This window comes from Aedes aegypti, chromosome 3 (genome assembly GCF_002204515.2).
Source record: "Aedes aegypti strain LVP_AGWG chromosome 3, AaegL5.0 Primary Assembly, whole genome shotgun sequence".
NCBI lineage: Eukaryota > Metazoa > Arthropoda > Insecta > Diptera > Culicidae > Aedes > Aedes aegypti.
In genome coordinates, this window is record NC_035109.1 from 44,112,749 (window position 1) to 44,140,747 (window position 27,999).

Genomic DNA, 27,999 nt, shown 5'->3' on the forward strand with positions numbered 1-27,999 from the left:
GGTTGTCAATCGAAACGGTCGTCCCCGGATCTTGTTACACTCTCGTTGCCCTGCGGCTTCGGACGGCGCGGTGATCAAGCCCCGAGAGAGTGACATATTTGTTTCAGCGATTTTGATAAGGAGCTGACGCCTCTTTTAGCGCACTCACAAGCCCAGCAGAGGGCATCAACAACCGAGCGAAAAAACCTCATCTGTCTTATCGCGCCAGTGGACAGATTAAAAAAAATAAATTAGGAGCACGGCGCGGTCGTCTATCAAGTGTTCGACCTAACGCTGGTGACAGTTCGATTAACGTGAACACATGTATCACGCGGGGTTATCTCCGCAACGGGGCGCTGACGACAACGACACAACGATCACCGCACGGAGACAAAGTGCTGGATTGTCTCGCCCCTCGCATATGATCTAGATCGCCGCAAAGTGCCGGAAATCAATCAAAGCAAGCCGAGTGTATGTGTCGCAGCCCAGTTATGGCACCGATTCGCCGCAATGGCACTTGAACGGCACTCTGCGCCACGCCACGCCAAGCCGCCTTCGATCAATATTGTCATTGTCCGATTCTGCGAGCGACACAGCGGATCGTAATTACGCGGAATGACGCCAGAGAGTGCCGCGGCGGTAATCACACCTCGCCCGTGCAGAGACCGCCGCCGCGACCTTGCATTGTCGTCAATTACCGCCGCGGCGCGCAGCGCCCAGCATTCCTCCTCTGCATTAGAAAGGGTGTGACACCCGAAAAAAAGGCTAAATTAAATTATAACCCCAACAGATCTTTTTTCCGGTGACAGTTGACGTTTGATTCCCACTTGAAACCGGCGTGGCGCGCAGTTTGGAGTGAGTCATGACCCGAGCGCGAGCGCGTGTGGGGGTCTCACCTTTTTCGCGGGTGTCACATTTGCGTTTGACCCACGCCACCATAAACAATAACAAACGCCCGTCACCAGGGGGACAGTGACAGTTGACAGAAATATCCTATGCTGGGGTGTGATGTAATGTTTTGATTTGTCACCAAATGTGTACGCGTTTCATTGTGTTTATTTATGCCTCGGGCCGTTTTTGTCCCGTGCGTCGTCGTCGTCTGTTCCTTGTTCGGTGTTCGGATGGTTCTTGCCTCGTCCGCCCGTTTTGGGCCGCGAAGATCGGATCGTCGTTTGTCGTCTTTCGATGAGGCGACGATTACGGCTGATTTGTTATTGTTATTACTGCTGATTTGTTATTGTTGGAGTTGGGTTTTTTACGGTCTCTCTCTCTGCTCTGCTCTGTTGTTCTCTTCCTGAGTCGTTCTGTCTTGCGGCGGTGGAAGGAAGGTGTGAAGGAGGATAGGAAAAAAAATGTGTAATGTCATTTTAAGCGTCTTTGCTTACGTTCGAAGAAAACAGTCGTCGCAGTCTTCGATTCGATGAGGTGTATTTGGTAGGGTTAGGGTCAGCGATGCCAGATCTACGGAATTGAAGAGTTTCTACGGACCTACGTATTCCGTAAAAGGGTCCAAAAGCCCTGTCCCAATGTTAGTACCGAACGCTTAAGTTTAGGCCAGAAACACATGTTCACTAAATATTTGTAAGATTCCCGTTGGATAAAGTCCAAAAAACTTTTTTTTTTGCAATTTTTGAGATTTTGTCATACCCCTTGGTTTAAACTCAAATTTTGGATGTATTTTGTTTTCAGTGTCCCTTCCGAAATGTCAGATGGGAACCAGAGTGAATTTAAATAAGAGTGGCGTCAATGTCAAAATTGGAGTAGCAGCAAACTGTCATTTCCATACAAATCCGCGTTCCAATTGAGCAGGAGACCTGTCAAAATTGGAACATGACGTCACTCTTGTTTACAGGCACTCTAATGGGAACAACCTCATTGTTAAAACTAAAAGCCCTGTGGCATTTTTGTCGACAAAGTGAACGTCAAAGATGATCAAAAGGGTCAACGTTTATATTTAGAACCTTTTTTAAAATAACAGTTCAATGTTATAGCCGTTATTTTTTATGGAAAAATTGCTAAAGTAGTTGCAAGAGCATGCACTTCCGTATTATTAAATAAAAACAAGAATTCGTTCAACATTTTAGGACCCAATTTTCACGTAATGTTTCAAAAGACCAATGTAACTTTGAGAGGCATTTCTTTAATCAGTAACTGAGTCATATCAACCACTTCTGTTGTGTTTTTTTGTATGAAACTGTAGCCAAGGACATTATCTTTCGATCCCAAGTGAAAAAAATCCCAAAAGCTTTAGTATTGCGTTGTTATAGTCAAAAGATAACGAGACAGGAGAGAATCTTAAAAGGGGCCCAGATAGCCGTAGCGGTAAACGCGCAGCTATTCAGCATGACCATGCTGAGGGTCGTAGGTTCGAATCCCGCTGGTCGAGGATCTTTTCGTGAAGGAAATTTTCTCGATTCCCAGGGCATAGAGTATTCTCGTACCTGCCACACGATATACACATGCAAAAATGGTCAATCGGCAAAGAAAGCTCTCAGTTAAAAACTGTGGAAGTGCTCATTAGAACACTAATCTGAGAAGCAGGCTTTGTCCCAGTTGGGACGTAATGCCAGAAAGAAGAAGAAGGAGAGAATCTCATTATGACATAGGTCATTTTTATAAGTGACACGAGAAGGCTTATCAGAAATTATTCCTGATATAATTATTAGAATTTTTCTTAAAAAAGCACTACAGATTCCTACAAGAAAGTGTCCAGACAGGCCTAAACGGCAGGCTGCTGGGTAAAGAGCTTACTGAAAATATGTCTTCGGAAACTTATTCGAAAATTCTCCAGCTTTTGCACAAAAAAATTGTTTAAGGAATTTATTCAATGATTTTGTACAAATTTTGTGTGTTGTCATTCAAGAACTGCCCAAAGTATGTCACAATGAATTCCTACAAGCATTCCGCCAAAAATTTCTTCAGACTTTTACCCAATGCAGAGTTCTCTCACAATCAATTTTCATTCTTTACAGATTCATCCGAACATTTCTTCAGGGACTAAACCAGAAAATACTCAGATCCCTGAAAGTTATTCGGAGATTATTCCAGATTAGAATCCTGAGAAGAATCCTGAATCGAATTGTGAGAAGGTTTCTGAAAGAAATCCGGAAAAGATATGTGAAAGCATTCCCGAGAAGAATTCCGAAAGGATTCCTTAGAAAAAGGAATCCTGAGAAGATTCCTGGAAAGAATACTGAGAGACGCTTAAGAGGAATACTAGAAATTTTGCCGAGGGGAATACTGAGAAGAATAATAACTTAATGGAATCCTAAGAACATTTCTGAAAGGAATCCTGAAAAGATTTCTGAAAGTTATCCTGAGAAGATTCATGAAAGTAATCCTTAGAAGATTCCTGAATGGAATCGTAAGAAGATTCCTTAATGTAATCCTGAGAAGATTTCTCAGGGATTCTGAGGAAGATTCTTGAAGCAAATTATGAGAAGAAGTTTTGAAATCGGAAGAAGATGTTTAAATGGGACCTTTTGACGATTTCTAAATGAAATTCTGAGATCACGATTGAGTGGAATCTTGAGAGGAACCCTAATTGGAGATTGTGACAAATCTAAGTAAGAAATTTTGAAAGGAACCCTAAGGAGGATCCGGTGTGGAATCCTGAGAGTATTCCAGAGTGGAATTATGAGAGGATTCCGAATTTTATTCTAGAGAGGACTCTGAAAAGGGGTCGTCAAAAGATTCCCTTCAGGAATTTTGAGAGGATTTTTAAAACGGATCCTGAGAGGATCCCTGAAAGAATACCTGAAGTGAATCCTGAAAAGATTTTCCTGAAATGATTGTTGAGAATATTCTTGAAAGGTATCCTGAGAAAATATCTGAAAAGAATCCTGAGAAGATTTCTAAAACTAATCCTGTGCAGAATTTTAAAAGGAATTATGAGAAGATTCCTGAATGGAATCCTGACAAGTTTTCTGAAAGGATTCTTGAGAAGATTTCTAGAAGAAATCATGAGAAGATTCCTGGGAGAAGAGCCCTGAGAGATTCTTAAGAGGAATGCTCTAAAAATTACAGAGCGGAATACTAAGAAGATTCCTTAAAGGAATCCTAAGAACATTTTTTAAAGGAATCCTGAAAAGATTTCTGAAAGTTATCCTGAGAAGATTCATGAAAGTAATCCTTAGAAGATTCCAGAATGGAATCGTAAGAAGATTCCTAAATGTAATTCTGAAAAGATTTCTCAAGGATTCTGAAAAAGATTCTTGAAGCAAATTATGAGAAGAAGTTTTAAAATCGGAAGAAGATGCTTAAATGGGACCTTTTGATGAAATTCTGAGATCACGATTGAGTGGAATCTTGAGAGGAACCCTGATTGGAGTCCTGTGTCAAATATAAGTAAGAGATCTTGAAAGGAACCCTAAAGAGCATCCTGAGAGGAATCCTGAGAGTATTCCAAAGTGGAATTATGAAAGGATTCCGTAGTTAAATCTAGAGAGGACTTCGAAGAGGAGTCTTCAAAAGTTTCCCTTCGCGAATTCTGAGAGTATTCTTAAGATGAATCCTGAGAGGATTCCTGAAAAGATACCCGAAATGAATCCTGAAAAGATATTCCTGAAATGATTGTTTATAAGATTTTAGAGAAGCTTTTTGAAAGGTCTCCTGAGAAAATTTCTGAAAAGAATCCTGAGAAAAATTCTGAAACTAATCCTGTTCAGATTTAAAGGAAACCTAACAAGATTTCTGAAAGGAATCCTGAGAAGATTCCTGAATGGAATGCTGAGAAGATTCCTGAATGCAATCCTGAGCAGTTTTCTGAAAGGATTCTTGAGAAGGTTCCTAGAAGAAATCATGAGAAGATTCATGAAAGAAATTCCTGAAATGAATTCTGAAAAGATTTCAGAGGAGAGTACCGAAAGGACTGCTGGGGAGAATTTTGAGAAGAAGGAATCATGGGATGATTTCCAGAAGGAATCATGAGAAGATTCCAAGAAGGAATCATGGGATGATTTCCAGAAGGAATCATGAGAAGATTCCTAGAAGGAATCATGAGAAGATTCCTGCAAAAAATTCCGAGAAGAAGTGTCGAAATCGTAAGAAAATGTTTGAAAGGAATCTTGAGAGGATTTTTCAATAGAATCCGGAGAGAATAACTGAGCAGAATCTTGAGAGATGCCTGATTGCATAAGTAAGAAATTTTTAGGAGAATACTAGGAAGATTCCTGAAAGGAATCCTGTGAAGATTTCTGAAAGGATCCTGAAAAGTTTTCTGAAAGGATTATTGAGAAGTTTCCTAGGAGGAATCACGAGAAGATTTCTAAAAGGAATCATAAGAAGATTCCTAGAAGGAATCATGGGAAGATTCCTGAAAGAAGTTCTGAGAAAAGGTTTCGAATTCCTTAGAAGATTAATGGAATCTTGTGAGGATTTCTCAATGGAATCCTGAGATAATGACTGAGTTGAATCTTAAGAGGAAGCCTGATTGGAGTCCTGTGACTCTTGGAAGGAACTCTGAAGAGGATTCTGAGAGTAATCCTTAGAGGATTTCGAAGTTGAATCTAGAGAGGACTCCGAAGAGAAGTCTAAAGATTCCCTTCAGGAATTCTGAGAGGATTCTTAAGACGAATCCTGACATGAACTCTGAAAGGATATCTGAAATGACTCCTGAAAAGATTTCAGAGAAGAATTTTGTAAGATTTCTGAAAGGTATCCTGAGAATTTTTTTTGAAAAGAATTCTGAGAAGATTTCTGAAACTAATCCTATGCAGATCTGAAAGGGATCCCGAGAAGTTGTCTGAATGAAATCTTGGGAGATTCCTGAATGGAGTCCTGAGAAGATTCCTGATTGGAATCCTGAGAAGCTTTCTGAAAGGATTCTTGAGAAGATTCCTAGAAGGAATCATGAGAAGATTCCTTAGAAGGAATCATGAGAAGATTCCTAGAAGGAATCATGAGAAGATTCCTAGAAGGAATCAAGGGGAATCTTGAGAGGATTTCTCAATAGAACCCGGAGAGAATAACCAAGCAGACACTTGATGCCTGATTGTACAAGTGAGAAATCTTCAGGAGAAGACTAAGAAGATTTCTAAAATGGTATCCTGCGAAAATTTCTGAAAAGAAGTTCCTGAAAAAATCTGAAACTAATCCCACCAGATTTTTTAAAGGAATTCTTAGAAGATTCCTGAAGGAAAAAATGAGAACATGCCTGAAACGAATACTAAGAATATTTCAGAAAAGATTCTTAGCCTTAAGGTGAAGGTGAATCGAAGCCAAACTTCAAATTTTCAAGAGCACGGATCTGGAGAACCAAACACCCGTTGGAGCTGAAAACCTAAACGATTGGTCACCACCAGCTAGTGACCAATCGATTAAGTTTTCAGCTCAAACGGATGTTTGGTTCTCCAGATCCGTGCTCTTGAAAATTTGAAGTTTGGCTGCGATTCATCTTCACCTTAAAGGAATCCCGAGCGGATTTTGGGAGAAATCCTTGCTGATTTTTTTTTCAAAGATTTTTAAAAGATATCCCTCATTTGCACAGCTAAATAACTGGCTTGACATTGATATATGGCATAAACTGACTTGAAATAGCATGAAATGACCATTTTTATTGCTCAAAAGTTGCTTAAAATAACTTGAATTAGTTTAAAATTGCTGAAAATGGCCTAAAATGGCTTGAATCAATTAAAATTGAATAAAAAAGGGCTTAAAATGTGTCTTTATGGCCAAAATGACTTTAAATTGTTTAAAATCAGTTGATATAACTTCAAATGGCTTAAAATAGTAAAAACGGCTAAAAATTTCTCAAAACAGGCTTAAAATAGTTCTGAGTGGTTAAAAAAGACTTAAAAGGGATTTAAATAGCTTGAAATGCCTTATAGTGTCTTACAATTGCTCTGAATGGCTCCAAAATGGCTTAAAATAGCTTGAAATGTACCAAAACAGCTTTAAATGGCTTGATATGGCATGCAATGGCTTGACATTGCTAAAAATAGTTTTGAACGATTAAAAACTGCTTAAAATGGCTGCTCTTAGTTTGATGACATGTTTCAATGAGATCTCCATTCAAAATCGAGTGTTACGGCTTGAAATAACTTAAACCCGGCTTACAATGGTTTTAAATTGCTCAAATTGGTAAAAATAAGACTTGAAACGGATTTAAATGGCTAGAAATGCAATGTAATGTCTTGAAATGGCTCTCAATTGCTAAAAAAATGGCTTAACACAGCTTTGAAATGCTCTAAAACGGGCTAAGACGGCTTGAAATTGCCTAAAATGGCCTTAAACGGCTAAAAATGATTTGAAACAACATAAAATGGCAGTTTTATAACATACAGTGATCCCTCCATGAGTCGATGTTCCATGACTCGATATCGACTCATGGAACCATACTGGAAACAAAATTTCATGGTTACTATGATGGTCCCTGCAAACAGCTTGTCTTAATATGGCTCTTAATGGCTCCAAAATGGCTCCAAACAGCTTTGAAATGCCCTACAACGGCTTAAGATGGCGTTGAAACGGCTTAAAATTGCTTAAAATGGTTACTCTAAGTTTTATGACATATTTCAATGAAATCTCCAGTCAAAATCGAGTGTTGAGAGCTTAAAATTACTTAAAACAGCTAGAAATGGTTTAAAATCGTTAAAACGGATTGAAAATGGCTTGTAATACAATATAATGTTCAAAAATTGCTATTAATGGCTCCAAAATGGCTTAAAACAGCGTTGAAATGCCCCAAAACTGCTTAACACGGCTTGAAATGGCTTCAAATGGCTTAACATTGCTTAAAATGGCCTTAAACGGTTAAAAATGGCTTTAAACGGCCTAAAATGGGCTTAAAATTGCTTAAAATTACTACTCTTAGTTTGATGACATATTTCAATGAAATCTCCAGCCAAAATCTAGTGTTAGGAAAATGAGACTGTTCGGGATTTCAGACAAAACGGAATCAAGACATTCTTTCGAAAATTCATGAATAAAATTGAAGATCCTTCCTGAAATTTCTGCAAGAATTCCATCCACAAAACTATTTCCAATAGCTAATTCGTTTAAGAGTTTCTTCTTGGATTTTACTATGATCCATTTCAAATTTTCCATTTTAGACATTTTTAAGAGATTGCTAATGAAATCTCTCTTTGTGATCATTCAACGGAGTTTTGCCTCTTCCAAAATTTAAATATAAACAAATCAAATATGCTTTTCGGCTACGGGATTAAAATAATCAAAACGGTCGCAATGATACGCATAGATAGCGCCACCGTAGTCTTGTGTGTTTGACAGAACAGCATTTCTGTTACAAAGGTCAATCCCTTATACGGTGGCGCCTTTGTTTTGATGCGGTGAGTGCCGAAAGAGTTATCTTCAATGATCCATTGAACATTCGTTTATTATTGCAATTTTCAAATCCAAAAATCTGGCATCACTGTCCAGATCACCGGCCCTATAGGTCGTTTCCACTGTGTCATCCAGCTTCCATCTATTTCTGGGAATCGATCTCGTTCAACGACAACTCGACGACGCGCTCGTCTAGTAAAGGCGAAAATATGACTTGTCATCGCACGATGACATTTAATCGAAAAAATATATCAACCATCATTAGAAACGTGTTCAAGTGTGTGCTCCCACGATCGATCGGGGACCTCCGCGGCCGGTTAACGACGACAACCGATATGCTGTCGCCGCTGGAATACCTGCGCTCTTTATTTTTAATGGCGGTCTGAGGTTGTCCCACCGTCCGCATTTGTTGGACAACAAACTGTGAAATAAAATTAAACGAAACTACCGTGTTTTTCGTTGAGACTCTGTTTCCCCCTTCTAGGGAGTGTCAAATGACAATCTCGCTGGCGCAGCAGCAAGCCGCGAGACGACCTTGAACGCCTTACATTGTGTCAGACGGTGACGGATGACAGATGGCAAGGGGAATCGAGGGGTACGCAACGTACGCGTAATTAAGATGGTTCAGGTCCCACATTAAATCGGCATTAAATTTGGACGGAATAATTTACGGGCCGCGTTGTTTTTGCGCCGGTAGATGGCGCGATCGCGATAGAAGAGAGTGCTCACGACAAAGAAGAGGTGTCGTCGTGATTGAACTGCACGTCATTGTCTGTCCCCTCCCGGAAGAGACCGAGGGGTTATTAATATTTTATTGAACGATCGCCAGCGTCTGATCGATCGTCGTCATCGTCGCCATCCGAAAGCTCATCTCATCATCTTTATTAGCCACCTTCCAGTCGCCGAATTTTTCGTCGTCCGGGCGAGGACAAAGGCAGAGACCGATGACCGACGACGACGACGACTTGGACGACAACGGAAAGCCGCGAGAATGTCGTTTCAATTTTAAGCCTTTTATGACAGTTCGTTCTGAAACAGACGATTCATCACGGTGAGCTCCCGGTTCCCAAAGATTCGCGCACACTGTCCCCTGCGACCAATCATAAAACCGAATGAGCCCGGCGATGGAAGAAAAATAAATGATTATAACAAAACGTCGGAATTTTCTTAATTTATAACACTCACACATTCAAAACGCCCGTCGGTAGACCCCTCGGTTCCCATCCAGCTTCTGGGTTCAGAACAATTCCCAGGTTCCTGTGCTGCAGGCCGTCGTAAAAAGTGATTTTTATTCCTTTATGGTTGCTCTGCGGTCTCTTTCGACGGACGTTGGGCGACAAAAGTTCACGGCGACACGGACAAAGTTGCGCGACAAAGACAACCGAAAAAAAAAACATGACAACCGGACCCAAACAAAAAATGAGAATTAATCTAAATTGTTACAACAATATAATTTTGGTCTTTCCCTGCGCGAGACTCCGGTCCCAGAAGAGATACTCAGTCGTCATCATAATGAGCATCTTTTATTTCATTAATTTTCGTTGGCATACCCCTCGTTGTCATTGCCGCCGTCACCTGTCAATCCCCCCACAGCCACAAAAGGACGCGTCGCGCCATTTTTCGCCCGCAAGACAGCAAGATGGCGTCGTGAAGCTCGATTTGTCATTCCCTGCCATGCCACCCGGAGACAAAATTCGTAATCCTGCTCGTTCTCGGCCCAGTGCGCAGCTTATCGCTGGGATTTGATCTCGATGAACCGCCGCGCGTCACCGCCAACAACAATTAATCTTTTCGGCCGCTCTGTCCACTCCACTGATGTGAGAAAACAAAACAAGTTCTGTGTGACCCCACCGCAGCAGGCAATGGACGACGCTGGAGAAGGTGGAGATTGTCACGAACAAGTCAGAACCGCGCTGGATTCTTGATTAGCCGCTGTCCGGTTACGGCGATTAGACGATTTATCAAATAATTAAGCGGGAGCCATCTTTTTCTCTAGCCCTAGCTCGCTCTCGTCTCCAAAATCCATTTTTGATATTTTGACAGCGCCAAGGTTGCGCCGAGGGGTCTTCCGCATCTGTCAATGTCACCGTGCCGGCGTGCGTTGACCGCCGGCCGGCCTGGCGACACGATCTTCTCGGGCGCAAAACTGCGCGGTTTATTAAATTAAGCCCATAGTGGCACGCTTCATTAATCTCGTATTAATCAACGGACCACTTGGCAACCGCGAAGAGACACAGAGAGAGCGAGACAGAATGATGCAAAGAAAGCAAAACTGTAACAATGGTCGGAGTTGTTGGTTAAATGGGAAATCACCTCTAGGCGACGGTGGCGAGGCTCCCGAGGAGAAAAACTGTAGGGAAACCATACATACTATAGTAACAGTACCATTTGTAACAAAGTCTATACCATAAAACTTATAAACCATACATCGAATGGTCAATGAAGCTGCTGCCGTGGACTTCATAGATAGCTAAAGAGCGTAAAAAATGCAACAAAAGACTTTCTACACCACTTTTTTTTTATAGAATACTAGTGGTCCCGGCAAACTTCGTCTTGCCATCAAGTAGGCTGTTGAAAACCACTACGTCCCATACAAAATGACAGTCCCGTTCCCTCTCGTTATTCCGACTTTCCCGGTGAATATCCTGCAACTTTTATACACACAAACACGTCGGAACCCTTGACGAACAAAATGGAGAAAGAATTATCCAAATCCGCTGACCCGTTCCTAAGCCATTTCGTGACATACAAACACCATTCCATTTTTATTTATATAGATTACAGATAAACGTTAAATAATTATTGGGTCTTGAAATGTTCAATAAATTCTTGTATTTTATTCAATAATACCTTGCAACTACTTATGCAATTTTTTCCGCTCGAATAACGGATATAACATTTTTAAACTTAAATTTTAAAAATAATTCCAAATATGATCCTTGGCCCTTTTGATCATGTTTGACGTTAACTTTGTCGACAAAGGGTCACAGGGCTTTAACACTGGGGTTGCTCCTATCTGACATTTCGGAAAGCACACGAAAAACAAAATATACCCAAAATTTGAGTTTAAACTAAACTGCCCACACTCGCATAACAGTCCCATTTATATAGGAAATCCCATAGAATATGGGACTGTTATGCGAGTATGGGTAGTAAAGGGTGTGACAAAATCTCATTTTTTTTGGACTTAAACCAAGGAAAATAATTTAAAAAGTTAGAAAACATGTTTTTCTGGCCTAAACTTAAGCGTTTGGGTACTAAAATAGGGACAGGGCTTTAGGACCCTATTGTATATAATTATACCGAGAATCAGATATACCATGCAATCTTCAGTATTTGTAAGGTTTTCATACGCTTCGGTAATCTATTGTTTGGTAAGGACTTTGTATGTCTGTTTCGGACCAACGCCTCGAATGCCCGTTATTCGTTAAGAAGTTTTTTCTGCTTTCTCTGGATCAAATAATTCGTTTACCTTCTACAGAAAAACTCCTCGATGGGCCGCTGTCTGTTAAGGACTTTGTCAGCATTTTTTTGGTCTCATAGAAAATCGTTTCTGGCTAGCAAATTCCATCGTTTCGATTTCTATTTGGATCTTCTTCAGGGACTAATCTAAATCTCTTTTGGACTAAGGCTTCTAGGGGCCGGTTTTTGTTAAGGACTTCGTCATCCTGCTCTGTATCAACGACGTTGCCAGCTATGGACTTTATCAGTTTTATTTGGACCAGAGCTCTGATGGGCCGTCGTTTGTAAAGTACTTTTTCTTTCTTCCGGACCGATGCTTCGACAGATTATTGTTTTTAAGGGCTTTGTCTGTCTTTTACATCAAATACTTTGTTTTCCTTCTCCAGGTCAACTCCTCGATGGGCCTTTATCCGTTAAGGACCGTGTCAACCTTCTCAGGACCAACGCCTTGACAGGCCTTTGAAGTCCGCTGAAGACTTTGTCTGCCTTTTCCGGACCAACTTCTCGACTGGGCGTAGTTCGTTAAGCACTATGTTTGCCTTTTATATGCTGTTATTTGTTACGGACTCTATCTATTTTTCCCGTTGAGTGCTTTGTCCGTCTGTTCAGGACCAACGCCTCGAACATCCGTTGTCCGTTAAGGACTTTGTCTGCACCGTATCAACGCTTCAACCGTTGATGATGTTGTCTGCATTTTTGGAACCAATGCTTCTACAAGTCGTTGCTTGTTAACGATTTTGTCTTCTGGACCAACGCTTCGAGACAATTTTGTTCGTTAAGGGCTTTACCTGCCTTTTTCGTACAGGATTTTACTTCCTTCTCCTGACCAACGCCTCAACAGGCCTTCTCTGTAACAACGCTCCAATAGGCCGGTGTTTGTTGAGGACTTTATCTGCCTTTTCTTGACAGACGCCTCGACAGATCATTTTTGATTTGTACTTTGTCTTTTCCGTTAGACACGTTATTTGCTTTATCCAGACCAATTCTTCGACGGGCCGTTATCCGTTATGGACCGTGTCAGCTTTCTCAGGATCAACGCTTTGGCAGTCCGAAGTCCGTTGAAGACTTTGTCTACCTTTTTTGGACCAACGTCTCAACTTGGCGTTGTTCGTCAAGGACTTTGTCTGCCTCCTTCGATAAAACGCCTCGACGGGCTGTTATTTGTTTCTCGTTGAGGACTTTGTCTGCGTTCTCTGAACCAACGAGGCGTTCTCAAGAACCATCGAGGTGACTGGCCGTTGTTTTTAAACGACTTTGTCTGCCTTTTCTGGACCAACGCATCAACAGTATCGCTTTCGGTTTCATACAAATGTATCATTCGTTGACAGCTAAAAATCCATTTTATACACGATTGTCAAAAACTATCGAGTCAGAGGGTAATTTCAATTGAGTCCAGAACACTCAAAAGCTATCTGCTAGTAGGTAAACGCCGCATTTAAATAGATATTAGTATCTTAAACGATACGTTATATGGTGACCCAATGGTTTTTACCGAACAACCAATGCTTCATTTTTATCCGGGCCCCACAACCACTGCAAAATTGAATTTCCTCCATTGATTTTAATAGCGGCAGCAGCAGCAGCGACGCCTTGGTCACATTTCAATCATTACATGACTTAATCGACCCGAACGAATGGGAAAACGGCGCTGTCCAAGTGACAGTGACCAGACAGGGTACCCCTTCTAATGCGCGACGGCGCGGCTATTGGCTGTCACTTCTTTGCCGACTCGATCGATCCCTGGGGACGGTCGCATAAATATCCTATTAATTATTTTTTTCTTCTGCCGTCCCTGTCCCGATGGGGACGCGCGTTCTCTCTCGCGGACATTGTTTGATTACACCTCTGAAAGCGGCTCATTTGTCATAAAACAGAACCGGCTCGTAATTCATTTTTTGCTTGCCTTCGTCCGTTTCCCTCACGATCGCGTCGTCCGATTCGAACGGGGAATGGGATTAAGTCAACACTGATTGAAATCGTTTAGACCAATTCCAGGTTGAAGCGGCGAGCCGAACCCGGACGAAGAAGAGCGACAGTTTTTTTGTGTGTGATTTATTCCCGACCGTTGGGTCGATCTTCCGAGAACTCATAAAAATTGGATGGCCCCAGCTGGCCGAAATCGAATGCCGCTGTCGGACATCCGATCGCAACACCGATAGCGCTCCCGAAGCAGTCGTCGGAGTTCGCTCGTAAAAGCGCCCAAAATCGATCGCGTTTTTAACTGCGCTGTCTCGATCGGTGCGTTGCACTTTTTAATTACACTTCTGTCGAAAGAATGCCCATAAAAGCGACGATCAACTCGATTTTGGTCGTCGAAATTTGCCTTTGTTTCAAAACTTTGTCAAGTGCGCAATCTTCACTTACCGAAGCAGTCCTTGACCCGGACGGTTCCAGAGGTGCCGATTTTTTGCCTACTTCGATCTCAAGAAGCGTCGCCGCCATGACGCCACTCAGAGCCATTTTTCACCAGCTCATCTCTCAGAAACTCAACGCTGGGACGATTAGTGCGCGGCCGTAGCGAAAAAAAACAACAGATGTTTCAATCGAAAATGCGATGCTGACGACGATGATGGAGCGGGTTGACGATCTGCAAAAATAGGCGAAAAACAGCGATGAGAAACGGTAAAAAATCATCACCGCTCATCGGTACAACACAAATTGATCCCCAAACAGTCAAACGCTAATGACAAATGATTGATTTGTCCCTCAACTGACTTCATCGGCCGCCGCCGCCACTGTCGGCCACACACACTCATACGCAGTTTACGAGCGGTGGCACGATGATCGACGATGATGTTGGACAATTCGGCAGCAGCCCCCGCATCACATTCTGATGCAATGACTATTTAAATTAATTAGGCCCAAAATTTGCATTCGGCTAATGTCACGTTCGGGTCGAAAATTGCCCTCCATCAGATCTGACCGTCGCACACCGAATGGCACTGATCTCGTTCCCATTTCGGACGTCGTTTGTCAAATGTCACTGCCATCGCTAAGGATGGTGATCGAACTCTAATTGGGGCTGTCTTGGCGGCCTTTTTCAGATTGATTCGGAGCAGCGCATCTTTCACGGTACCTGTCATTACGCAGCCATTTTTGACACAATCGCATTGTGCTTTTCAAAATGTCGATAAATTCGACGAATCGGGGGTCACGGTAATTGAAGAGGCATAAAAAAACAGTTATTGCACACACAATAGCTCACCGATTTCGTACAATTGAGAGACGTGTACTTACCGCAGAAAAAAGCAGCCCCGAACGCAACGATGAGCGATAGATTTTTATAAATGATCGTAAATTACCGACACAGCTCGTGCGCCGCTGACACGCAGAGCGTCCATCTCCAGCGATCACCCAAATCGATCGCGAGCGCTCCATGTTGCCGCGTCAAAAGAAACGTTCGGATTTATCATTTATCTAATATGTGAAATTAGTTTTTCCCTTTTTCCATGCGGTTCGAGCCCCGCCCGGACGAAGTCTATCATTCCTCTCGGCTCGACTTGACTCCGGGGCAGGGTGTGATCGCGAAAGAAAGCGCGTCCGCAAACGCAAACAGTAATCACGACATCTGTTATTGAAAGTTACGCTCTCGCGCTCCGCTTCGCCGTCGTGCGGGCGCACTTAATTGTTACTCATCATAGGAGGCGCTGTTGTAATGGCGGCGCTTCGGCCTTCGCCAATCCGCCGCTTTCTTTGCTAATTGTATAGCGCCGCCCTTCGTCTCCGCTCCGAACGTGTAAACAAAACAATTTTCGGCTTACCCACGCTCTCCTCCTGTCATCCACAGTGACACAACGCGAGGAGAGCCGAAGCGAAAATTAAAAGCCGTATTAAGCTCCAAATTGCCCATAATTGGAATCCTCCAGACGACGAACCGAACCGTGGTCCATCCCGGTCGCCCACTTCTAGCAGCGCCACGTTCGTGATACGGGCAAATTTCTTTCCAACTTTATTCGAAAACTCGTCAAAAACTCCGCAGCCAACACACCGTAGTTCCATCACACTCGACTTTGATTTTCCGCCACTCGGCACCTCTCCCGATCATCGGAGAATAAACGAAAAAACAACTAACAAAACACACGAAATAATACTAATGAAGCGTCGTCTCCGTCGCCTACTGTATACACTGACTGCAGGCCCCCAAAAAAACGACGAACTGTCAAACTGACAACGCGAGCGGGGGGCGCTTCGCCTCCGCCGCTGCTGCGAAGAATCGCTTTATAATGAGCTCATGCTTGCATGTGAAGTGCTTTTTAATAAACTTAATACCTGTTTAGATTTTTCGGCCCTTGGGGATTTCGTTTTTTTTTCCTTGGCCATCGAAGGAACTCGGGAGACACAAACAACAATCGGCCGGGAGGCAACGATTTTCTGAGCTGAATCGAGTGTTTTCGCACGCACGCAAGTGCCAATTGAAAGCGAAATCGTAGGGCCAAAACCCAAGGGCGAATCGGAAAATTTGCATATCAGAAAGCGAAGCGAGCGTCGTCGCCGACTTCGTTCGTGGTTTGGAGGTAAATCATGCTCGTAAATTGACGACAATTGACGGCGACCAATCGTGTTTGTCATCGGTTCTAATGGTACCTAAAATCGAGGGACAAAAAGCAGTATAGGAGAAGCGTAGCAACCGGAAATGAGTAAGATATAAATCCCATTCGCTACCTTTGGAGTTTCGTTGTGGAGCTAGTTTTCGTCTCGGGCTTTTAAGTACATCACATTAGGGCAATTATCCGGCTGTTGTCTTAGCGCGACCGGAGCAGGAGATGAACCTGCTGCTGCTGCTAGAACAATCACGGCTCGTAATTGTCTGAAGCGACGGACACATCTGTTTTTCGTTTCCCATCAGCTCTTTTGGATTCGACGACGACGAGAAGGAGGACAATTTTTGGAGGTTTCTGGTGCCTTCGTTCTTGTCGCCGTCGCTAATCGGCTGGCAAGAGGGGCAATCAAATTATACGTAATTTTCCTTGTTTTAGACAACCTTAAACAAGCCGTTCTCGTCGTTTTTGGAGTCTGGTTTTTGTTCTTTCGACGATGATAAAAACGAATAAGCATTCAGAACAGCATTTTTCCCGAAGCAGATTATCGTTGATCTGATTTATGGGAGAAGATGACACTTAATTAGAGGTTAGGGAGTTTGAGTGCGTCTCCATGACAGCAGACGGCGAGGGATTCACCGCCGCAGACTAACAGCTGTCAAATGTCATCGCACAGTTGAAATTCCAAAATCGCGAAACCCAATCCCACCCTGGTAGATGTCAATGTTTGATTTATGACAGGTTTCGAGAGCGCCAAACAAAGCAAAACTGTCGCGGCGACGGCTAAAAGAGGTTCTCGACCCACAAAAATCTAATCTAAATTTATAGCAATTCGGGGAAAACGTCGGCAAAAGGAGCGCGATTCCTTTTCGGTGACGACGACGTCCGAAGCGATGCGGGGTGTCATCGACAGCGCACCATCGCGAGCTGTCACAAAATTGGCACAAGAAGGAACCCGAAAAAATGTGTCGAAAATTAATAAATTAGAAAATTATAATTTAAGTGCCGCCTTCCGCCGTGTTGCCCTGATCGTCCCCGCTCGTTGTATTGTTATTTGTCATAAAAAGTTTGTCGGCATAAGAATCGCGCTCTTCTACAAAGTGTCTAATTCGTTCAGACACTATCCTATCCCCCGCCTCCAACTTCTGCCGAGGGGTGAAACAACAGGAAGATTGGCGTTTAGGCAGCAACTGGGTGCCCTGTTTAATTGTGATGTAAATCCTACACCCTGCCGTCACCTGCTTTTTCCGATTCCATGATTTACGATTGCTTCCCGAAAAGAAATTTAGGAAAGCGATTGCTCACTTTAGAGAACTGTCAAAAACCGAGGGGCCCTATTCTGTACGTTCGTCACCGGCAAGACAGAAGCACTCTTCCCGTCACCTACTCCGGCGAGGAATACATTAAAAATTAATTTAAAAGCTATTGATATGTTGATTAAACATGATTAGGCAAGAGTTTATGGTGTTTCTGGCTTTCCGTCTCAGCGCGCGGCGTTTGACACTTTTAAACTTCTGCCTGCCCGGGTCCGATTTTATTGATTCCTTTCCTCCGATCGTCTTGCCCCTTTCGTATCGACAGCTAGACATAGACAGACAGCGATCGAGCCTAGGGCAAGCACTCTTAAAGGCCATAAAACGGTTTTCAACCGAGGCAACGACAGCAGCAACGAAAAAAAAAGATTGTGATTGATACTTTTCGCTGCTTCTCTTTTCCTGGTTTGGAGCCTAAGCTGTTCAACGGCAGCAGCAGTATCGGTAGTAATCGAAGATCGTCACTCGCGGTGGCTTCTGGGCGACTTTCGGGTGGCAGCGCACAATAGCTGTCAAAATAGATCCAATTACAATAAATGTCAACTCGGAAGATTTCGTCTTGAGCTTCTTTTATTTTTGGGGTCGCGCCACTCCAGCTGCCTTTTCCTGTGTGACGAGTGGATTCGTGATCTGTCAATCGAAGGAGGAAGGAAAAGGAGTTGAAAATCATTAGCAAAGTCTCCGCTTTTATTGCTTTATGGCGATGAATTTTGAACTGTCCATCAAAGCGCGTCACGCGTGACCATGACCGTCTCGATGGAAGCCCTCTCACACTCTCCGATCGATCAACGCACATACAAACCTGCACACATACACGCCGAAGGCTTCAGCACGCGGATAATGAGCGAGCATGAAGTAATGATCCTACAAAGAGCAAAAAAAACTGATCGCACAACCAGAAACAGGTTCCACTCTGGCAATGTCTTACCCCCCGAAGCCTGATTTTTACGAGCTCCGAGAAACTTATGCTTCGAGGCTCCCTCGTCGGCCAGAGTGAGCAATAACAAATAATAATCATCATTCGGAATCTGCTACGGCGTATGAAAAAAAAGTTGGAACTGCCTCCTGTCGATTGTTGCGGTTGTTGCACTGTCGTACCCCTCGTCGTGCTCGATGACAGCAGCATCTTTCGCACAGCGACATCTTCCGCACGGTCAATCGTACGTGTCACGCACCAGATCAACCGTCATTACTGCGCACTTGTACAGAACTGGTTCCCGGCTGTAATTACAGACCAACACACTCACTCAATATCGATGATGACATGCGACACATTGGCAGAGGAGAGAATCTGTCAACCAACGCGGATGGACGCCCGGCCCGGCGCGGAAAAGCAGTCACATCATTTTTATTAATAGCCACTCAATCAGCGGTGCCATTTCTTGCGCGCACGATCCATTTGCGGCCACGGAACTGGTTCGTGTTCTAGAGCCATATTCCCGACCCCGCATCGAGTGTCCTACCCCTTCCCAAACCATCCAGCAGGTCGGCCGGTTCTTTATGATTATGATTGCTGCCAACCGAGGACCCGTTTGTCGATACGAAGAAAAATGATTTACTTTTAAATGTCATTACACATCATCGCAGTCGCAGGCAAGTTTTCGTTTACCTTCAGCCTCAGTGTCTTACCCCTCGCGGTGAATCAAGTGAAGGTTAATCTCGAAATAATTGAACGACCCTTTTCCGAGGCGATCGTGTGACCGTACTCTCTCGCGTCACAGCAGGCGGCGGGAATGGAACGGTCACACCCGTCTCCTCCTGTCAAATGCCAGATTCCTCCGGTACGCTAATGATATCCGCCAAATTGACAGATCGACAAGCTCAAATGACACCCGCTCGATGTCTGCCACTTAACATGTGAAATTATCGTTATTATTATCATCGTTGTCGCCGGTGCATCGTACAATGTCTCCACCGTATGCAAATTATCACTTGCTGCATCGGCACAGTTCAATTATCTATTTGTCATATCAATTATTTCCACTTTGCACGCTTCCTCTTCCGTACTACTGGGAAATGCCACTGCTGCACAGAGTAGGCGACGGCGGCGAAGAATGTGTGACAAATTCGTTTTCAAAATCAGCGGCGGCACTTCACTTTCAATCTACACTGAACCTCCACTGAGAATCAATGAACCGTGCGATGGAAAGTGAAAAAAGCTGTGAAGAAACGAGTGCAGTCATGCAACCGCTGTCACACTAATTTGACAGCGCGAGCGGCTGCATTTGCCCTCACAACAAGTGTCATCGCGCGGGCCTTAACCTCTGAACCTCTGAGTCGCTTGTGCTTAGCACCACGATGCTCAAGAGAATTCACGTTCTTTCGCACCCATCGGCTATGATTTATTTGTGAGAATCAACGCGAGATGCTAATTAGTCATAAATACGTGTGAACTGCGCCATTGTGTCCTACCCCTCGCTCCTCCTTCGATGGAACAATAAAAAGCGTTCGCTCGTCATGCACTGCGCTAAGCCTCAGTGCGATTACCGATGAGACGACACGAGATGATGATGATGATCATATCGATGCTTAAACAATTACCTGTGCACACACAAACGAACGTGGGGTAAGCAGGTGCTAATCACCCCTGCTCTGCAAGATGGCGGCGGCTTCGATGACAAGTCACTGCTCCAACTAATCAGCTTTCTCCGGCGAAAAAGCCAGTGAATCAAAGCCTGCCATGACAATGTTTACCAGACACTCACTCGCTTGCTCCGTTTAAACCGGGTTAGAGCGCTGCCGTATCCTTGCCGACGGGCGAATGCAATTATTTCTCATTACTTATTCGCCTTCTCCAAACATCACGCTCATGTTGCTGCCGCTTGTTTAAGCGGCCGCCAAGGGGAAGATAAAAGGCCGATTCCGTGCACCGGAGAGTCGCCGCCTCGCCTCCTCTGATCGATTACGCTCATTTTCGTTTTAATTTAGCTACTCGGCCCTATTACTCCAGAAACAACGAGCGACCGACTCAACTCAACTCGACTGGCAAAAATCGAATAAATATTTAATTCAATCTCATTTCTCTTCATTTACCTTTGCACGGCCAACGGCAGCCAGACTCCAGCCGAAACCTTAATAGTTTCATTCAATTAGATTCCTATATATATTTCCTGGCAGCAAAACAGAAGTCCCGGGAGACGTAACCCTTTGCTTGCAAGCCTACCGTTTCCTTAATTTACGACGTTCCACAACGAGAGCGGCTAAATCAATAGCCCCCAGGAATGCAGCAACGTGTGCAAAGATTACTAGATTATACCTGAAGAAAAGACAAACGTCATCTATTATTTACGACGGCACCGAAACGCCATCTACAGCACAGCACCATCACCTAGCGGCCGAATAGCTAACTTTGTTTACTCAAACTGCCGACGGAAGCCCGTCATAAACATAACCTCATTCTGTCGTCCCTTGCGCCCGATTGCAGCAGCCGTCGTCGTAAGTCATCGTCATCGTTGATCAGTTTAAAACAAACAGCCCTAGTCGCTCCAAGAATGACATTCCATTTACGACGATGGCCGCTACCGACGACGCCCGGGACATCTAAATCACATTAACGCTTCAATCAATCAAATTTCCGGCTATTCGGTCGCTTGAGGAAAGCGCTGTTTATTTTCATTCTATTGAAAATATCAATTTAATTTGTCTTATCTTTATGGAACTTGGTCGCACGATGTGGCCGCACGCTCACAGAAGTCACCACCATAAACCGAGAAACCCATTTCCGTCTTCCCGCGCCGTATTGTATACAAATAAAAACTGACAGGAAAACCAGCCGAGATGACATTCTGAAATGTTTACCTTTTCTTTTTTCCCATGAAATTTGTCGTTTTCGAACGAATGACGAAAAAGTCAAACATTCGATCGGAGCCAAACAATTAATCGAAAAAATAGATTGAATCACGAAACGAAAACATGTGTTTGATCCGGAGGAAAATTTCTCTGCCCAAAAATAATCCACGTCAAAAACAAAAACTGCAACTCATCCCTTATGGCACCCACTCAGCACGATCGGCGGCTAATGCTCTCTGCCTCATTACACACCCCTGCGTGAAAAAAATGATACTCGTACTTCAGAAAATCTAACGAATCTTCTTTCTCCGTTTCTCCTTCTCTTCCACAGAGCGATTACAGTTCGCCGCACATAAAAAAAAAACAACAAAATCAACACAACATGACACCCATCATCAGTCAGCTGTTGCACGGCTAGACCGCTAGCCCTTTCTCAGCATCGGAACACCCCTCGGCCATCCCAGTGGAAACCGAAAATCCCTAATCGTGAACCGAGAACCCTCGAACAAACAATCGCGCCCAAATGGTTATGTCGCCAAGTAGACGACTATCATCGCCAGGAATCGCCACGCATCCGATGAATATGCATTTGAGCTCGCTGCAACACTCCCAGCTGCAATTGTCCTCTCAAATGCATCAGAAGTTGGCCGCAGGATTAACCCCGAATCATATGAGTGGATTCTTCAAAAGCCCATCCACTTCACCCAGCAGCGCCAATGCTAATATGAACATCACCAGTTCCAACAACAACAACAATAACAACAACCACCACCACAGCAACAGCAAATCTCAAAGCAACGGCAACAACAGCAGCGGTGGAAGCAACAACAGCACACCCACCAATATGCCGTCGGCAACCGAATTATCGTCGCACCCCTTGAACCGCTTGCAGTCGATGCAGCCGTTCGACTTTCGCAAACTGAGCGCAGCAGCCGCTGGTTTGAGCGCCTTCACAGCTGGCTTACCACCTCCAAGGCTCAGTCCCGAAGCAGCCGCCGCCCAGCATCACTTCAATCAGCAGCAAGCTGCGGCCGCTGCTGCATACTCTCATGCTACCGCCAAGCGTCGTGATTCGCAAGCTTCCGATTCGTCGCCAAGCTCACGCGACCACGCTGCGGCAGCTGCCAACTTCATGAATCTCACTATGGGCGGCCATGGACTACCGTTCCCAATCCCTCCACCACCGCCACCGACTTCGGTCGCCATGTCCCTTGCCAACTCGCTGAACCACTCGGCAGCCGCAATGGCAGCAGCTGTTTCCGGCAACCCTCTAGCCGCCAGCTTCGTTGCTCAATCCTTCCCCAATCTGTTGGCCGCATCGGCAGCTCGCGAACAAGCACGCAGCAAGTCGCCCCACAAAATTCAGCTCAAGTCGGACAAACCTTCCGACAAATCAGACAACGAAAAGAACCATCATCACGGCAGCGGTGAAAACGTCCTGAACCTCAGCCGAGATCTTGCCGCACAACACCTTGCCCGGCAAGCTCTACCCGGTCACGTTAGCCGACTAGCCGCAGGACTTCCCCCAGGTGCTCACCTAAAGAAGCCTCAATCCCCAAGCAAGCGCCAATGGGGCGCTCTACCACCCAATCTGGGAACGCAGTTCGTCAACCCAGCCACCGGAAAGAAACGAGTTCAGTGCAATGTTTGCTTTAAGACCTTTTGTGATAAGGGCGCCCTGAAGATCCACTTCTCGGCTGTTCACCTACGCGAGATGCACAAGTGCACCGTCGAAGGCTGCAGCATGATGTTCAGTTCTCGACGATCGCGCAATCGTCATAGCGCCAATCCAAACCCCAAACTGCACTCGCCTCATCTCCGACGGAAGATCTCCCCTCATGATGGACGCAGCGCTCAGCCTCATCCAATACTGCTACCCTCCGCTGGAATGCCACTACCAAATGGTCTGAACCACCTCCATCCCTTCGCTCCGTTCCCACTGATGCCACCAGGAGATATGCGCCACCCATCGCTATCGGCCCTAGAGTTCAAAGCCAACATGGAAGCTAGCATGCATCGGCGGCTGCAGGAGCAAGAAAAGCATCGCGAAAACCAACGACAGTCGCTCAGCCCGGAGAACTACCGCTATCGCAGCCCTCTGGGCGGTGACTCCGACAAGTATCTCTCCCCAGGTGGACATCATCTTAGTGTCGGCGGTGGCTCATCAATCGGAAGCCACCTCGATGATGACGACGATGACGATGATGATGATCCGAATGGAATCGTCATTGACGGAAACGACGACGATGATGATGTCGAACATGGCTTTGACATGTCGCTTAGCTCCGAATCGGAAGATATCAAGTCGTACCGTCACTCGAGAACTCCTGATGCGGATTACGATAACGAACGGCTAAGTCATCACATTGATCGCGAAGAGGAGCGTCGGCGATCGATTGAAGGCGGTGAGGATAATGAGCCACAGGACTTCAGCTTGACCAAGCTGAAGTCGGAGAAGTTGTCGGTGTCGAGCGATGGAGACGACGTAGCGAGCAACGTGGACAGCAATGAAGACTCGTCAGTGAACGACTCGCAGGTGGCAATGCTGTCGATCAACAAGCGCAAGCGGAAGAGTATGAATCCTACGAAGTGTGCAATTCCTTCGGAACGCATGACTGCCGAATCAGGCAACATGTCGGACGAGAACGATGACAAAGAGGGCGACGATGAAGATCAAGCCGAGCCATTGATCAAGAAGATCAAGATTGAGCAAGAGCAGCAAGAGGAAGCAATGTCGTTGGTGAACGATAAGAGAAGAAGTTCGGTATCTCCAAAGCCCAATGGAGAGAGCAATCACCACGCCGATAGTGATCGCGAAGAAGAAACACCAGTGAAAATCAAATCAGAGCCAAGTGAGCAGCAGGATGAAGCAGAAAACCTGTCGCTGGATCTGTCGAAGAAGCGCTCGACGCCGGACGTCAATGCCAATGAAAAATTTACCAAATACTCGATAGATGTGAAACCCGCTTCGGAGCTGATGGAGAACCCCATGTCTTTGGTGCGTTCAAAGAAAGAAAACGAGGCTGACCAAGAAGCGGAAGATTTGCGCCGACCGGGCTCCGCAGATAGCAAAAAGAGTGGCGGAAGTCTCGATTCTGCCAGCACGCTGCGGCGGTTGGAAAACTTGTCGCACGGTCCGCTGAATGAGATGATGATGCAGCGAGGTGGACTTCCGCAGTTCCCTCCACTAAGTTATCTGATGAACGCTGCACCACCAAGCCCAGCACGATCCAGGAGTTCATCACCCAATCCTGCCGGAAGTCCACAACATCAGCAGGACTTGGACTCTGATGACAACGTAGACTACTGTGAAGAGGGTAACTGCTTCAACGATCCCAATGTACCTCTCGACAAAGACCCAAAGAAGTGTTCCGCCTGTGGCCGAATGTTCCAAAACCATTTTGCCGTGAAGGCTCACTATCAGAGCGTGCATCTTAAACTGCTGCACAAGTGCAATATCGATGGCTGTAATGCGGCTTTTCCATCGAAACGTAGCCGTGATCGTCATGCTTCCAACCTGAACCTTCACCGGAAGCTGCTGTCAACAAGCTCCGATAGCAGCGAAACTGTTCTTCCGATGGAGAAACAGTTCCCCTCATTCCCTGGTCCGCTGCCAACGGAATTCCTTGCCAGGCTGTATGCTGATTCACAAAAGTTCCCCATGAACCTGGAAGCCTTCAAGAACCACCTTCCCAATGCTGGAGCCTACGCAGAGCACTTCCTGAACGGCGCTGGCCAACGATTCCCTCCAGCCGCTGCCAACCCGTTCCTGTTTCCACCCCTTGGCGGATTGGGCGGCTTCCCAGGCTTGTCTCAGTTCTCCCATCTTCTCCCGCATCCGTTGAACGGCATCTCGTCACAACTGGCCGGCGGCCGGATGTCCCGCTCGGATTCTCCCATCTCAGCGTGTTCCCCACCAGCGTCCAGCAGCAACATTCCATCGCCCAGGTCACACCATCCCGATCAACAGGACGATCGACACTCGGCGGCTGCAGCGGCGGCGGCGGCTCTTCTACACCGAAACCGATCGCCAGCGGCTACTCCGATCGAGGAAGCCCGCAAGAGTCAACAGACGCCGGATTCCTTGTCGTGACCGCCAACGCCTACTACTTCGGTAGAGTCCACAGGGAACTGGTGAATTCGACGGTAATCTAAACTAGGTTTAATTGAAGCGCAGTGCGCAAAGCAATGTTATCTCTCTACACATAGCTCTTCGCGAGCAATGAAGCAATTTGAGAATAAAATAAAAAAATGTGGAAAAACCCAACCGGACGATAGAAATTAATTCAATTTAAAGAGGCGATTGATGGGCCATCCCACACCCTTCTCTCCTTCTTCTTAAAAAAAGAAAACGTGATCTCGTTTGACTCTCTTTTTTATTATTTTGTAATTAAACTTATCGCTTAAATTAGGTTCTGTTTATCTGGACTAGCTTCAGAAGCCGGGGCAGCTGAAGGTGACCCATCAAAACAGCTGCAGCTGGAGTGAATTAGAGACATAAATCACACTTTACTTAAGTGCCCAGTGATATGTAACTTTAATTAATTACTTTCGACGCTACACTGAACTTTTGATACGACAACGCATCGGAATTCTCTCCGTTGGAGCGTTGAGGGAGAAGCGGGACAAAATCTGATTTCGAATTTACTTTGACTACGATTAAGCATTATGAAATAGAAATTTTTAGTGGAAAAAACAGAGAGCAAAATCTAGCATTGAAACGCAAAAAAGTAGCTTTTGTAAGGTCGTAAGTGTAAGCTTCTCCAGTTCCTAAACAAGAAAATCTCTGCTATCCTAATTGTGTAATTTATTCCCAAAAAACAAGCAACAAACTGATCAACGAAAGAAATGATATTCATTTTATATATGTTTCACAAATAAGTACCTATTTTTTTAAACGGAATGTTTATTTCATCAAAACTATCACCAACACCAAATTCTTCCACGAACTAAATCTAGTATTTAAGTGTGCAAGAGGTCAAACACATCCTAGCGAGCAAAGAAAACAAAGAAATCTATCGGAATACGAAGAAACTCTCTAGTTTAAGCATTCAATACAAGCGTAAGTGGAGCAAATCTTTTCATTTTTGTACCTTAACATATATTTTAATGCGTCGTTTATCTCCCGCGGAAGGCGAACCACTTACAGGATAAATGCAAGAAAAAGGAATCAATAATAAAATGTGCAATATTTTCGTCCTCTTTTGTGCTCTAGATAAATGATAGTCTGTTAGGGTAATTGTAATGATATGCGTAGATACAATACTTTCACAATTTTAGTGGCTAAGACAGCAAAAATACAAAAAATGGTAGTGTTAATCAAACTAAAAAAACAATGGAAAAGCATGAAAAATATGATAAACAAGATTTTACTCTCTAGGGAAAAAATTCGATCAAAAAAACAAAACACGAAGCCCCCAAACAATGTAAATAGTCTATAAATATTGAACCATTATGGCTTAGATAATTATAACAATTGATATTAAAGGCTAAGCAACGGCTTCATTCTAAATGAAGCTTTACATCACAAAAACACTCAACTCAAAACAAGTTACACAGTAATGTAAAAAATAGGCAAAACCGTAAAACTTATCCATACAAAAAAAAACTGCAAGTTAAAATATCAAAAATATCAATAACTATACGACAAACAACCATTTATCAAAAAAAGATAACCATTGCTGAATTTTCTCCCAGAATTGTCAGACACGCCGAAGCGAACTTGTTTACTACTTTGTATCCGTTTTGAACCAACTTGTTGATCGAAAAGCTGTCAAAAATCGCGACATATTTCTATCAGTTTTTATGATAAAAAAATCCAATTTATATTTATTTTTAATGTGTCACACCCCTTCTCAAATCGCTCGCCTGCCGAGCGCAAAACCCTCCCGAAAAAATGTGAAAATAAATTATTTTTATTATTACAAAAAAAAAAAAATAAAAATCCACTGTTTTCTTACTCACCCTTCCGTCCGCGAGGACAACCACGATGACAAATATCCCTTCGGTTTCTCACGCAGCAGCAGGCCATGCTTTTCTTGTACGCCATGGCAACGTTCTCCGTCGTTCGACTGTGATTGCTTCGCTTCGCACCTCTTCGTCCACCGCCACCACCACCTCCGTTCAGGTGCTTGCAACTTCATTTTGTCACGCTTGCTTCGTTAGTCCACGTCTCCTGTGTTTGCTCCGCTTCCGCGTGTGCGATTTTCTCGAAGCTGTCAACCCCGTCAAGGCCACCTGCGATCGGTTCACGAATAGCTTAGAGTTGTATTTATCGGCATCGACAGCATTTATGTAGACAATGACCAGGAATTTAATGGAACAATAAGTGTCTGCCAAATGTTGGAATGAATGGAACCGAAGTGTCACCTTCGTGCTGCGTACAAATTCCTCAAATGTCATCTGTTCAACAATGTATATTACACAATTAATTAACGTTCCTCAAAATCTCCTGATGCCATTTGTGACGCTAGTGACGCGTCATGACACTTGACAGCTTTCAGCTTGGCTCTTCGGCTCATTCGGCCTACTATGACGACGACGATCATGTTGTGGATGACGACAATGATGACCGAGGACGACAGTCTTTTATGGCGCTCTGTCGCTCCGGTTTCGTGCCAGTTGATGGATTCGCG

General features: G+C 44.4%; 1 protein-coding gene across 1 annotated transcript in view; it reads left to right on the forward strand.

Annotated features, from left to right (window-relative positions):
• Positions 1–26,985, forward strand: part of LOC5577784 — a 36,431-nt gene extending 9,446 nt beyond the window's left edge. The window contains exon 2 of the mRNA XM_001663507.2: positions 21,696–26,985. Coding sequence (XP_001663557.2) covers positions 21,888–25,457 — 3,570 coding nt within the window. The 5' untranslated portion in view covers positions 21,696–21,887 and the 3' untranslated portion in view covers positions 25,458–26,985. The remainder of the gene's footprint in view (positions 1–21,695) is intronic.
• The last annotated feature ends 1,014 nt before the right edge of the window (positions 26,986–27,999 follow it).